Source organism: Mesitornis unicolor, unplaced genomic scaffold, assembly GCF_000695765.1.
Source record: "Mesitornis unicolor isolate BGI_N332 unplaced genomic scaffold, ASM69576v1 scaffold657, whole genome shotgun sequence".
NCBI classification, from domain to species: Eukaryota; Metazoa; Chordata; class Aves; order Mesitornithiformes; family Mesitornithidae; genus Mesitornis; species Mesitornis unicolor.
In genome coordinates, this window is record NW_010198165.1 from 2,288 (window position 1) to 16,826 (window position 14,539).

Here is a 14,539-nt window from a genome sequence, read left to right on the forward strand (position 1 = left end):
AGGGATAGCAAAAGCCGTGCACACAAGCAAAGTGAAATGAGGAATCCATTCACTACTTCCCATTGCCAGGCACGTGTTCAGCCAAACCCAGAAAAGCAGGGCTTCATCACATTATTGGTTATTTGGGAGGACAGACAGTGTAACTCTGAACGTCCTCACTTACTTCTTCATCCCCCAGGTTTATGTTGCTGAGCACAACTTTACATGGTCTGGAACATCCCCTTGGTCAGTTGGGATCAGGTGTCCCTGCTCGGTCCCATCCCAGCTTCATGTGTACCCTCAGCCCCCTCACTGGTGGGTGAGGTGAGGAGCTGAAAAGGCCTTGACTGTGTGTAAGCACTGCTCAGCAATAATGGAAACATCCATGTGTCATCAGCACAAATCCAAACCATAGCCCCATACCAACTGCTGTGAGGAAGACTAACATTCCAACCAAATCCAGCACACGAATGCTGCAGGTTAACAGCAATCTTCAGTTGTGTGAAACAGTACCTACCTCATGTTTGTTTTGGAAACTGCTGCCTTTATTATTACTGTAATATGTTTAGAGACCACCAACTGAAATTAAGAGGCTGACAGAAATAGTGTTCTGTGTACCTTCTCCTCATGATTTGTGACTTTATAAATGGCTTGCGTCCAGTTGTTTCCTCTTGCAGGCTTTTGAGAAGTACAGTCATTGTTTTTTACTAAGGATGGCAGTGTTTTCTATCGCTATTTGAGAGTTAAGGGGTGTGCTTTTCCTTAAGACATGTTCTAGTTTAGCCTTAGCTGCAGCCCTGAATTATTTAATTTAGGAGAGCTCCAGGGCTTTGTTGTTCGGGAAATAGACCAAATAATTTTAAGTGATCCCTTCTGATCTTTGGAGCCCAAGTGGCAGTGTTGATGGCAGTGACTGCACTATTAAATCATACCGATATTTTCTCAAAAGAAACAGCAGCTACTGTGTTTCACCACTGCTGACTCGTCAAAGTTGATGTTTCCTATGTTGTGATTGCTGCGCTGTGATTGACGCCTGCTGAATCAGGACAGTACAGTTCGTGAAGAGAAATGATTATCAGGCGTAACTGTGTACTAATAAGGTTTTTAGGAGTTTGATGCGTTCCCTGTATCTCTCTGAGATTGAAAGCAGGGGAGCTGGTTTGGAATCAGACATCAGTTTGACTGTGCTGACTCTGCCTTCGTCTTGCAGGAGTGGGTGGGTGAGCGATGTCTGAAGTCCCTCTGTGAAGACAGCAATGACTTGCAGGATCCTGTCCTGAGCAGCACACAGGCCCAGAGGCTGATGCAGCTCATTTGTTATCCACACCGGCTGCTGGACAACGAGGAAGGAGAAAATCCTCAGCGGCAGAGGATTAAACGCATCTTACAGGTGCAGACTCCTGGCAGAACCTAAGAGTGTCTTATTAATTGCCCAGTGTAGCGTTATAGTGGGGTTGTCCAAAAGGGGTCTCGCTCCTGATCAGAGCTGAGGGTGTGGGTTGATGCAGTTTGACCTGAGTTAAGGACTCATATGAAGTATGCGTGCGTGTGTTGCAGAATCTCGACCAGTGGACCATGAGGCAGTCGTCGCTGGAGCTGCAGCTCATGATTAAGCAGACAGCAAACAATGTGAGTTTCTGCTCAGAGGGACCCTACAGGGTTTGTTGTTGCCAGTGTTGAAATGACTGCTTGTGAGGTGGTGGGGAGGCGGCCTAGCCGAGGTGGGAAGAGGGGAAAAAGTAAACAAGGAGGGAGTCAGGCCTGTGAAAGCTGAGCATGAGAAGGATGAGATGAGTCTGAGACCTGAAGAGCAGCAGCCATGGGGAAGTTGACAAACTGGGTTTGTACCGAGCTGTGTTGAAATGTGCAGGCTCTGTCAGTGGCTGCTCTCAGAGAAGGACTTGGCTGTTTTTTCTTCTCTACCTCTAGGAGATGAACTCCTTGTTAGAAAATATAGCAAAGGCCACCATTGAGGTATTCCAGCAATCAGCAGAGACCAGCTCTACTGGCAATGGAGTCAACAATATCAGTAGCTCAGCAAGTACTACACCTGCCAGCAACAAATCCAAACCCATCCTCAGGTAGGTGTGGTCCCAGCATGCCTGGTAGACAAGTCTGAATCATAGGTTGGATTGCAAACTGCTTTTCTCTCCTGTGTTGTCACAGCTCCCTGGAGAGATCAGGAGTGTGGCTGGTGGCCCCTCTGATTGCCAAGCTTCCAACGTCAGTACAGGGCCATGTGCTGAAAGCTGCTGGAGAAGAACTGGAGAAAGGACAGCATCTGGGGTCATCATCCCGCAAAGAGCGGGACCGCCAGAAGCAGAAGAGGTGAGTCCTGGGGACAGGGCAGGCAATGCTGCTTGTGTTGACCCCCCCGCCTGGCAGTATAGCTCTGTCTCTGTTCTCTCTGCAGCATGTCCCTCCTGAGCCAGCAGCCATTTCTGTCACTGGTGCTAACATGCTTGAAAGGACAGGATGAGCAGCGGGAAGGCCTCCTCACCTCTCTGTACAGTCAGGTCCAGCAGGTAGGTGCCTTGCTTCTCCCCTCACTTTTCCAGCAGGCTCAAGGGCTCGCTTCTCCAGCAGGCAGGCTATTGGGCATGTCCTTGGGCGTGTTGTCTGGTCCATAAGGCAAACATCTTACTCTGGTTGGTATAGGGTGCTCGAGCTGATCGTCTCTGAGTCACTGGACAGTACAAGCTGCTCTCTATAAACTTGAGTGTACAACTTGTAAGGTCTGCCCTCTCTTCTAAACTTCTTAGATTGTTACGAATTGGCGAGAAGATCAGTACCAAGATGACTGCAAAGCGAAGCAGCTGATGCATGAGGCCCTGAAGCTACGGCTGAACTTGGTGAGCAGTTGCAGAAAAAAGAGCTTAACCATATGGGGTGAAGAGTTGTCTGCCTTTTTACCTTTTTTTGGAACACGCATGCACTGGAGAGGCTATGTATGTCCTGAGGCAAGGAAGTAGGAGAGGCACTTGTGCTTCTTCTAGGTCTTGAGCCCTGAGTGGGATGGGGTTCATGGAAAAACTCCCTTGCTCTATTTTGCAAGGATTAAATCCACAGTTTTGATCTCGATCTTGGAGATTTGCCTTACCATTTCAATTCTTTTGCAGTCCACGGCACTACTACTTGCACCTGAGGTTTGTCCTGCTGACTAGAGTCTCCTTCAGCTCTCAGTAGGACTTGTTGTAGTACAGAAGTTGCTCTCATTTAGGCTCCTTTCCCACTTAAATATTAGTGTTTCTTTGTGATGTCCTTGCAAGTAAACTATTTTTCTCTTCCAGGTGGGGGGAATGTTTGACACAGTTCAACGCAGTACACAGCAGACGACTGAATGGGCTGTGCTTCTTCTGGACATCATCAGCAGTGGCACCGTGGACATGCAGTCAAACAAGTAACTTTCTGTCTGACTTCTGATCCATACGCTTACCAAGGGAGGCAGTGGTTAGCATGACCCCTTTTCTCATGTGAGCTAGCCGTCTCTAGGCGATCTGTCAGAAGTACAGTGACAGCCAAAAGAGACTTCAGAGTAATAGCAGGCTACAGCTGAGGTCCTAGCATCCAGGTGCACTCTGGCATATCCAGAGCAAACTTGGTTTTCCAGATGCAAAGAGATAGGCAGGGGAGAGCTGAGCCTGGTCCTGCTTTTTTGAGAAGCTGAATGGGTAGACAGGAGGCCAGTCTTAATCTGTGATACTGCACTTCACTCAAGCGTAAACACCCTCTGGTGTTCACAACAAAAGAGGGATTAGTGTGGGAGGTTAGTCTGAAGAGTGCTTGGCACTTCTGACGGTAGACTACTCTGGGCCATCTCATAATGTTTGGTGTTACTATGATGCCAGAGGCTTTATATCTGCTTCTCAGGTGACTTTGACCTTTCTGCTCTGACCAACAGTGAGCTCTTCACTACCGTGTTGGACATGCTGAGTGTTCTCATCAACGGCACCCTGGCTGCTGATATGTCCAGTATTTCTCAGGGCAGCATGGAGGAGAACAAGCGGGCGTACATGAATCTTGTCAAGAAACTCAGGGTGAGGGACACCAGGCCCTGTATGGGGAACAGTATGTGCTGTGTTGTGGTTGTCCAACTATGCAGATTGACCTGTGTCTCATGAATGGTACTTGTCCTGTTGCTGCTGTTTAGATGAAGCAATGAGGGTGGTCCCAATGGCTCTGTAGAGCTGAAGGGTGCAAAGGTGAGAGGTAATGCAGGGGTGGAGGTCGATACCAGAAGAGGCAGAGGTGGGCTTTGAATTATTTTTCCTGAGTGATTCTTCAAGTCTTCTCTATTCCACTTGTGCAGAAAGAGCTGGGGGACCGGCAATCTGACAGCCTGGAGAAGGTACGACAGCTACTGCCACTTCCCAAGCAGACCCGAGATGTTATCACCTGTGAACCTCAGGGATCCCTCATTGACACCAAAGGCAATAAAATAGCTGGTTTTGACTCCATCTTCAAGAAGGAGGTAAGTGAACTGTTTCTGTCTGCATCATGGCTCCTGAGTGCAGGTGTCACCTTGTCCTCTGATGCCTTGAGTCTGCACAGCTTGGGAGGCATCTGTATGCAGCACCTTGTTCCCTGCTGAGCTTGAAGCGTCTGGCTGCACACAGACAAGCTGGCACATAACCATGTGCAAAAAGGGCAAAGCTGGGTGTTAATGCTCAGCAATACATGCTGCTGTGGCCTGAGAAGTCATTTAAACTTCGGTTTATGCTTTATATGGCAATAAAGACAAAAGAGAAATCCAAAATCCTTGTCAGTGAGTTACTGGGCAGTGTCAGTGTGCAGAAGTCTGGCAGAGATGGGATGAAGGAAACTGGCAGTTGTTGATGAAGGAAAGCATAGATTTTCCTGTACCCTCGTAGGAGAAACAGCAGGGACTTGGAGGTTCTTATTTCTTTTGTTTTAAAGGGTTTGCAAGTCTCTACAAAGCAGAAGATTTCCCCTTGGGATCTGTTTGAGGGCTTAAAGCACTCAGCCCCCCTCTCCTGGGGATGGTTTGGGACAGTCCGGGTAGATCGCAAGGTGTCTAGATTTGAAGAACAGCAGAGGCTTCTTCTGTACCACACACACTTGAAACCCAAGCCCCGTAGTTACTACCTGGAGCCGTTGCCACTGCCCCCTGAAGAGGAAGAGCCTCCTACACCTGTGGCTTTAGAGCCAGAGAAGAAAGCTGCGGAACCAGCCAAGGCTGATAAAACAAGTTCCAATCCTGCCACCTCTACTGAAGAACGCAAGAAGAAACAGAGCAAAACCAAGAAACGCAACCAGTCTGCCAGCAAAACTGAGGTAATTGACTGCCCAACAGCTATGGACCCCCTGTGTCCGTGTGCCTCCTAGTCACAGAGCACTCCCTTGAGTCTTCATGAGGAGCCTACGAGTGGCATAATGGTAAAGATGGGATGTGTTTCCTCTCAGCTGGGAGTGCTGGAGCTCTATGCTGCTCTCTCTAGCCTGGGGCAGAGCAAACACTTTCTTAATCCCCGATGGGAGGGAAGGAGCCTGCCCAGCTCAGATAGCATCCCAAGCTTCCTCCTGTGAACTTTCATTTTCCTCCTAGCAACCCTTTCATACTCTTCATCGATTCTTGAATTCCTAGTGCACATTGATCTTCCTTACTCCCTCTTTGCCTTTGCAGGATTTTGTGTTGGGCCCTAGCCGAGGAGTTTCATATGGAGTTGGTATGCCTACGGATCTCTTGCATCACCAGTCAGGAAGCACTATGTCAAGGCTGGCATATGGGCAGTCACCAGTGGGTCTCTATGCCCAGAATCAGCCTCTTCCAGCAGGTAAGCGCACAGGAGAGATGAGTATATTGCACCTCTTTGAGAACCTCTTGTACGAACTCCTTCTGTGAGATGGTCCTGTGCTTTTCCCTGTTTGCCTGTCATGTCTGGATACAGTGATGAACGGTCATTTGGGAGCACAAGGCTCAGCAATAGGGTGTGACTACTCAGCCTGTTTCTCTTCCTCTTGCAGGTGGCCCTCGGCTGGATACATCCTACAGACCTGTACGCATGCCGCTGGGGAAACTTGTTCAGAGTCGTCCTCCCTATAGTGGTGTGCTGCCTCCAGGGATGGGGAGCATGATGGGTATTGACCCCTCCTACAAGCCAGCAGTGTACAGGCAGCAGCCTCCAGTGTCCCAGGGACAGATACTGAGGCAGCAGCTTCAAGCAAAGTTGGTGAGTCAGAGCTGTGCTCTTACTGCTGCTGGACCCTGCGGTACAACAAGCCCAAGCTGTTTGCTGGGGTTATCCCTTCTAGCCAGAACTCTCCAACCCTGTCTCTGTTTCTGCTCTGGAAAGATGCTGTCTCATGTGTCTTTCTGTTCCTCTGGTGCGGTGCTGTGTTTGCCACCTGCTTTGTGTGCCCATGTCACTACAGCTGGTGGAGGCTGTCAGTGGGATGCACTGAAGCATCTGTGGCTGTTGGGCAGTGAGAGAGGCACATCCTGCCTCTGGGGTGGTAGGGCCTATTTGTCTCATGTCAGGGTGAGACAGAAGTCATTAGCATCTGCATGCTTTGTAGCAGCCTCATAGGTTTAGCAGTGAAGCTACTTGTCTGAAAAGAGAGCAGCAGTGTCCTGCTTGTTGGAGATGTTAAAAGAAATGTTCCTCTGTTGCCTTCCAGCAGGGCCAAGGCATAATGGGCCAGCAGCCCGTGCGCCAGATGGCTCCAACCCCATCCTATGGAGCCCTGCAGCCCTCCCAGGTAAGTGGCAGTGACAGCAGGTAGGACTGGAATCTGGCTCCAGCACAGGGCAGCATCTTCATTTCTGCTGCTAAATCCTGAAATCTCTTGGCTCTTCTCACTTGTTTATTGGGCAGCATGAATCTGAATCCCAGGGATGAGCAGCCTTGCAACAGTGTTTGCAGGAGGCTGATATCCTGTGTTCCAAATTTTTTGTACCTTACCCCATGACTGATAAAGGCTTTTTGTTTCATTTCAGGGTTACACACCTTACGTCTCCCACATAGGCCTTCAGCAGCATCCCTCCCAATCAGGCACGATGGTACCTCCTACCTATTCTGGCCAGCCCTATCAGAATTCCCACCCCAGCTCTAATCCTGCCCTGGTGGATCCTGTTAGACAGATGCAGCAGAGACCAAGTGGCTACGTACACCAGCAGGCCCCTGGCTATGGTCACACTTTGGGCAACACACAGAGGTACCTCCCACGCTACTGAATGTTCATAAGCTGTATTTCATCAAGGGCTTCCCTGCTTTGCTCAGACTGCCCTAACAGCAGTCTGTGAAAACCCTGTTCTCCATGCTGTGTTATACAGTGTCTGAGTCCTTCACACACTCAGGGGAATATCTTTGTCCAGATTTTGACCCTGGGAGGAAACTGAGAGGCAGGATGAAATTGGGGGAGGCTAGTTGGAAGCAGGAGACAGCATTACCAGCCAGGGAAAGGTGGAATTGGGAAGTATGAGAAGAATTACCTGGGAGAGTCATAGTTTTGGTTTTAAATCTAACCAGCAGATCACCAACAAAGGGCCAGATATGGGATTTCCACTGCTTCTGAGCAGGCATAAATCCAGCAGGGAAACCATGCAGAAACAGTGGACCAAGTTACTTTAGGTCTTCTAGGGAAAACAGGTTGGTTGAAAACCTTGAGAGGCCCTGGTGTCCCTCACCTTTCTGCAGAGGGGCAGCATGGATTGCAAGGGGCTGTTGGGGCTGTGTCTCCTGTCCATGGCAGAAGTCAGGTTTGGATTAAAGAAGCTGGCTGCCCATTAATGTTTTACTCCATGAGCTTGTCCTTTTTCTCTTGCAGGTTTCCTCACCAGTCGATACAACAGGCCCCCATGATAAGTGGGATGAACCATTTGGGTCCACAAGGAGTGCCCACAGGAATCCGACCCAGCCAGATACTGCCTGACCAGCAGCAGCAGCAGTACCTGAGGCAGCAGCAGCAACAGCAGCAGCAGATGCTGAGGGTGAGTGGTTGCTGATGGGAGGAAAGCTGCTGGAGCTGGAGGAGGCTTGCCCAGCACTGCTTACCTCTTTGTCAGCAACGCTCTGCTCAGCCCCTCTGTGCCAGGAAGGATGTTAACTCTTGGGGGCTGTCTGCAATAATTCGCTAGACGGTTCTCCCTTCCTTAGAGTTGGCCACTCGCAATGGAGACACCTGCTATGCTGCCTTTTTCTAGTCACCCAGCATGAGCTAAAGGGAAGTTAGGAGCAGTAAAGGTCTGTTTAGTCCTCTGTGGCCTCACTTCACCTCTTCCTGCTCCAGCTGAGCTGGTAAGAGTGAGCAGAAAGCTTGCTGTCTTACGAGTGTTGCAGGAGCTGGAAACGAAGTGAAAATCCCCCTGCCCACACAAGGGCAGGTAGAGTTGTTCCTTACAAGATCATTTTTAGGGGCATATCTGCATTTTCACAGGATCAAGATAAGCGTTGGTTGCTGTTTCCCATGGCAGGAGATCTGGTGTGAGTCAGTCCATGTACTCCACATTTAACAGTGGATGGTGAAAAGCTGATCCAAAGGAAGCTGTTAGATCCAGCTCTCCAGGTTCGAAGAAGTTCAGGCGTGTGAAAACGGACACAAATATTCCATGGATTTGCATTACAGTCTTATGAATATTAAATACTTGCATACAGCTATAAATATGTTTCTTGGAGCTGCAGAAATATACTGAATTGACAGAGAAACACAGAAGTAGTTTAGATTAATTGGTGAATTGCATACCTTCTGACAAGCTCTAGCAAACCTGTAGAATATGGAGAGACTTCACATGGCATAGAGTGCTGAGGCTTTGTGTTCGGAGAGGGGCCTGAGTGAGACACTGGTTCCAGCAGAGAGCTGCAGTCAGCAGGATTTGAGAATTGCTGCCTTGCACTGGACGAGAGACTACCTGAAGCATAAGTCAGCAGATTTTAGGCCTGACTATTCACTTGGTTTCTTTTCACGTTGTCCATCACTCATATTTAGAAAAAGAACATGCCTCAGACAAACTGCTAGTACTTCTAGCTCAGTGACTTCATGTATACCTTCAGCTTTTAGCTGACATTTCTTTGTTGCTTAAAACTTTTTAAGTGGAGTACTCAGAATCTCCCGTTACTGTGACTCCTCCTGCATTCTCAGAAGCAGACCAGATGCAGAACAGACTCCTGGAGCTTGAGCTGACCATCACAGTGCAGTGGCTTGTAGAAAGGACAGATGGCCTCTTGGTTTGTCTTGCATGGGTTGGTAGTCAGCTGTTGCAAGAAAGTAAGACTTGAAATCAGGAGTATCCTGGCTCTTTTAGCCGGTCATCTGCTTGCTTGTGTACCCAGGTTGTAGCATCCATTTCAAGAACCTAAGTGGCCAGACTGGTTTGAGATTTAAGAGGCTATTCTAGAAACTCACTCCCTTTGAGTTGAATCCTTGATGTGTCTGTGACTCGTTCTTGTACCCAGTTATTACTTTCCACTGTGTGCTGTTGTTTACTGGCTCTTCTTCCTCTCTGAAGTTTACCCGCTGTATTCCTGGAGAGTGCTCGCAGGTTCCATAGGTCAGGTTTTTCTAACCTCCTCCCATAAGATACTGTCCCTTCTCCTGAGTGTATTTTTGGCTGTTTTCTGAGTCTGTTCAGGGTTTGAACCCTTATCCTTTTGAGCCAGATTGGAACTGTACAGCACAGTGTACACAACATGTGCATGTTGAGTTTTTCAATGTTAGCATTAGTATTTTTCTATTTCTGCTAGAAGTTCTGTTGATCTAGAGAGTTCAAAGATGAGAGAAATATCTGAAAATCAGAAAAAATGAAAAAAACTTGATCTTTGGGTATATTCTGACTCCAAGTCAACACGCTGAATATTCTTTTCACTGTAACTACTCCTGTCAACATCTAGGTTGGAGCCCTGCATCCAGTTTTAGCTGCATCCTTTTACTGAAGTGCAGCACCAGCTGGCATAAGTGGCAGAGAAGGGCAGCAAGACGGATCAAAGAGCTGGGGAATGTAACTGAGAAGAAAAGGCTGAAATCGCTGGACATCAAGTTGGGCAGAGACAAAAGGAGAGAGGAGTCTCCGTTTTTTTTGTCTTCTAAAGAAGCCAAAAAACCCCTTATCTGTTCTTGTCCCGTGGCTGTAGGACAAGAAATGTCCTTAAATCATAACATATGAGATTCAGGGTAGAGAAAACTCCAGTAGTAGGAGTAACTGTGACCTGGAGGGGATTGTGTAGGGAGGTTATAGGAGCTCTGCTGCTACCTCTGGAAAATTTTTGAGAACAGGTCAGGCAAATACTCAGTGAAGCCATTATTGCTGATCTTAACCAGGAGGCAAGAGTTGAACCAGCTGACCTCCTTGAGGTAGCTGTTGGTTGTTTTCTATTCTTGTATCTTGTTTGCTCCTAGTCATTCCCCAGCTGACCAGGAGACTGAGTTCTCTTCCTGGCATCTGTCGATACCTCATCTTGCAGAAGAACTTTGTTATTGTCCTTGTATTTCTAGCCATTTCTCAGCCTAGGGCATGGTCCTGGTGAAATCTGGGTAATTTAGGTACCTGTTAGGAAAATGGTGTAAGAGGATATGTTACTGCAGGAACGTCCTTGTTCCATCAGCCCTTCCTGTGCCCTGTTGCTGTCTGCCTTGCCCAGACAGTTCCCTGATGGTCCCTTCTTTTTATCTTCACAGCAACAGCAACAACAGCAGCAACAACAGCAACAACAACAACAGCAGCAGCAGCAACAACAGCAGCAGCAGCAGCCCCAGCCGCCGCAGGCACAGCCGCAGCAGCAGCCCCAGGTCTCCACAGTGCCTCAGCCGCAGGCGCAGGGCCAGCCCCCAGGGCTTGGGATGCAGGCTCTCCCCCCCCAGCAGCCCATTGTGAGTGTTCCCTCGAGACAGAGGAATGTCATAGCCCAGCACAAATCCAGTGGTGCTCCACCTGCATCCCTCCCTTCTCCATCCCCTGTGCTTCTGTGGGCTTGTGTGAATGCCAAGGCTGCCAGCCAGGTGGTGTGGCTGTAACTACGTTTCTCTCTTTGCAGTTCCAGCGCCAGGGCCTTCAGCAGACGCAGCAGCAGCAACAAACAGCTGCTCTGGTTCGACAGCTTCAACAGCAACTTTCCAGTAAGCCTCAGTGTTCTTGATCCTGTCCCTAGTCTCCTCCCACTGTTTCCTATTGCAGGTACCCTGGTGTAGAGAAGCAAGGCCAAGCCAGACTGTCTGAGGCCATAAGTGCTGCTGGCAGGGAGGTGGCATCAGGACTTAACAGCTCCTGGCCCACGGGGCACAGCAGCAGGGCAGGCAGTGCTTGCCAGCTTGTGAGCGACCTTCCTTCTGCTGCCTGCAGAGGGACAAGGGAGCTGAGCCTTTGTTGGAGCTGCGATGCAGCTTTCCCAGAAGGGTCCAGTCTACAGCTTTAAAGCATTCAGAGGTATTTCCTCTGCTGCAGATGACCTCTGAGAGGGGGACAGGGAGGCTGCGATCCTGGGGCACTCACTTGGTAGCCTGGAGAAGAGAAGGTTCTGGGGAGACCTTATTGCAGTCTTCCAGTTCCTACAGGAAAGCTGGGGAGGGACTTTTCACAAGGGCAGGTAGCGATAGAACGAGGTAGAGTGGCTTTAAACTGGAAGAGGGTAGACTTAGACTAGATATGAGGAAGAAATTCTTTACTGTGAGGGTGGTGAGATACTGGCACAGGTTGCCCAGTTGTAGGTGCCCCTTCCCTGGAAGGCCAGGTTGGATGGGGCTTTGAGCAGTCAGATCTGGTGGGAGGTGTCCCTGCCCATGGAACTGAATGATCTCTAAGGTCCCTTCCAACCCAAACCATTCTGTGATCCTATGACCCAGAGATGTTGTGTTCATCTCATGATCAGGGCAAGATTTATTGGAGGCAGGGAGGGTGCTGTGGGAAGCGTTGCCGTGCGCTTGCTGTGTTTGTGGTGTTCTGTGGGCTTCCACGGCTGCCGCCCCAGACAGGGTAATGGCATAGATGGCATTCAGTCTGGCGCTGCATTCCTATAATCTGCATTGAACTGCTGGCTCTGGGGATCCAGAAACAGAACCCAGTGTCTGTGCTGTTCCCTTCTGAATGGCCTGCTGTTTTACTGTCACCTCCCTGGCTGCTTTGCCGTAAAAATGATAGACATGCTATGAAAATATCCAGAAATGGACTGCACAGGTGTTTTTGGAGTGCATTAAGTGTGAGACTGTGCTAGATGTAATAACGTGTGCAGTGAGGGCTTGGAAATTGTGCTTATACTTGTTCCCTGATGGAAAATTCTTAGTCCTTGTGACAAAAAAAAACCACCTCCCTAAACCACAAGTTTTAATGTGCTAAGTTTCCCACTAGCCTGAGTGACAAACTACAAGTCTGTGCAAGGATCCCAGCCAGGATATCCAAGTGTAGGAAGACCTCATAAGAATCTGAATATAGCAGATTAGCCATATTTTTGTATCCTGTCTGTACAGCAAACGGAGCTGTTTTATATGGAACAGATGCGTGGGTCCAATGCAGCCATGTGTCAGCATGCAGCTTCCATGCTCCCTCGTTGGGTTTGCACCAGTTCCACCAGGAACCATCTGGAGTTCTTATTTGTAGTGTCTTGGATGGAGTGGAAAGCAGGACATAAATGAGGAGCAGCTCGTGGGAGGGCAACAAGAATACTTGAGGCCCAGGATAGGCTGTGTTAGGAGGCTCTGGGGGATCTCTGAATGTGCTGTTGTCCAGCAGAGTTGAGAAGGAGAGCAGGTTAGCCAGGTTACGCCGCTCTCTTTTCACTTAGTCGGGATTGGGGTCAAACGTGCTGATGGGATTTCAGGAAAAAAAGCTACAGAATTGTATTGACTGGACGGTACCCAAGTATACTGTGAGCACTGTGCATCACAAAACATCAGTCCCAGCAGTTTGGAAGTTCATTAGAGTCTTGGAAGTTCATTAGGATCTTGAATATAACTGTACCACGTTTCATGCCCGTTTTGTGCCACCTGGAAGTCCGTTGGGTACGTCCTTCGCTGGTACTGCGGCACTGACAGGGAACCAGGATAGTTGACCCTGAAACCTTCACTGATGGGTTTCTGGGTGTGCCTTGGGATGAGTGTTCAGCGCTAGCTGTCTGAGCAGCTTGTATGGCTGCAGGTGTTGTGCAATCTTATAGGGCTGATTTTCTTTCAAAATCGAATAATTCATCCATAAACTCATCCTCCTGGCTAGCTGCCACCTTTCGGGGCTTTGTTATGATGCACCAATCCCACCACAAGGGAGAAGTTTCAGGATCAGGACTGGCACATTTGTGCCTTTTCCTCAAAGAACATGGGGTCCTGACTGTGCTGCTGCCTAAAGGCTCAGACAAATGAGCAGAGAGTGCCATAAAGTTCATATTTTTTGTCTCACAGCCTGCAACACACTCCTCATGCTGTGCTGGTGGTACGGGGAGAGGGATGTCTTTTCTGAACCAGACCTTGTGACTGTCTGCTTCTGTCTTGGCCTCAACAGATACACAGACACAACAGAACAACAACCCGTTTGGACGCTACTGATCTGTGGCACTTCAGCCTGGTCCAGGAGGGAGACATCACTGTGGACTGAATACAGCCTCTTCAGCCTGACCCACAAACTGGGGCTGCCCCCAGCCTCTGTCCTTGGGCCCGTGGCCTCAGTGTTGCTGCTGCCCATCTCGCAGGGAGATGCCAGGAGGATGGTTTTATTGTACAGAGAAAGTGTTTTTACTATCTGATTTCTACAAATGTTTATGGAGATCCTTTGTGGCTGATAGTCTCCCTTCCCACTTTGGTTTCAGTTTTTACTCAGTTTTTAGTATTTTTGTTAAAATAATGATTAAGACATTGTAAAATTTTGTACTTTATTTATACCAGATGAACCCTGTACTGCAGACATTCTCGGATGAATACAGAGAGCTTACTTTGCAAAAGGAATGTGTACTCAGAGCCTGCCTTTCCTCCTCAGCGCTCTTCCCAGTACAGCCCATTAGCACCTCTACACCTTCGGCTTTTGTGAAGAGCTAAACAATTTGGGAAAGAAAGCCCTTCTTCCCTGTCTGTTCGGTAAGCTGGTGCTCACATGCTTGCAAGGGCTTGTGCAAGCTTTGTAGGTTTTCTGTGTTGATGTAGAGCTTTACTAGGAGCCTGTGGCATGTTCACCAGGACATGGTATGGAGCAAAGAGGCCGTTACACTGCAGGGTACGCCCCTGGTCCCAGCCCCAGCAGTTTCTGAGATACTCAGGCTGGTACCTCAGCAGCCTTGGGGGAGCTGCAGACCGAGGGCACTTGCAACACTGCTTCTCACAGCAGTTTTGCTGATAAGCACCAAGGCTCCTGTGCTAGCTCCTTCCTGACAGCCACAGTGCGTTCTCTGGCTGGGTAACACGCAGCATTCTCAACTTTTGACCTGGCTAATGCAGCCTGCCAGCATGGAGTCTTATCTCTCTCTGTAGCAGGCTGCTTTAGCTTAGTGCTTTCCACTCCTGCTGTCTGTTGAACCTGGAAACTGCCGTCGCCTGCACCTTTCTTCTATATTTTTTTTTCTCTTCTCCCTCAGCAGTTTGCTTGTGGACCATTGACCTGTGCTCCCTCTGGTAGCTTTCTTGACCAGTGTCT

At 49.0% G+C, this 14,539-nt stretch overlaps 1 protein-coding gene and 1 long non-coding RNA gene across 2 annotated transcripts; both read left to right on the top strand.

The window, feature by feature from the left end:
- Nucleotides 1-1,189: 1,189 nt before the first annotated feature.
- On the top strand, nt 1,190-10,947 carry LOC104544228 (mediator of RNA polymerase II transcription subunit 12-like; the record flags this gene model as incomplete). Its single annotated transcript, XM_010189040.1, has 17 exons — nt 1,190-1,369; nt 1,537-1,608; nt 1,909-2,060; nt 2,146-2,307; nt 2,393-2,504; nt 2,742-2,831; nt 3,270-3,379; nt 3,881-4,016; nt 4,289-4,450; nt 4,897-5,274; nt 5,624-5,774; nt 5,965-6,170; nt 6,619-6,699; nt 6,938-7,155; nt 7,768-7,930; nt 10,627-10,803; nt 10,921-10,947. Coding segments are annotated over 17 exons (2,577 nt in total), but the record flags the coding sequence as incomplete, so codon positions are not given.
- Nucleotides 10,948-10,967: 20 nt separating this feature from the next.
- Nucleotides 10,968-13,853, top strand: LOC104544226. The gene is made up of 2 exons (XR_728167.1): nt 10,968-11,049; nt 13,418-13,853. It is a non-coding gene; the product is annotated as an uncharacterized LOC104544226 (long non-coding RNA).
- The last annotated feature ends 686 nt before the right edge of the window (nt 13,854-14,539 follow it).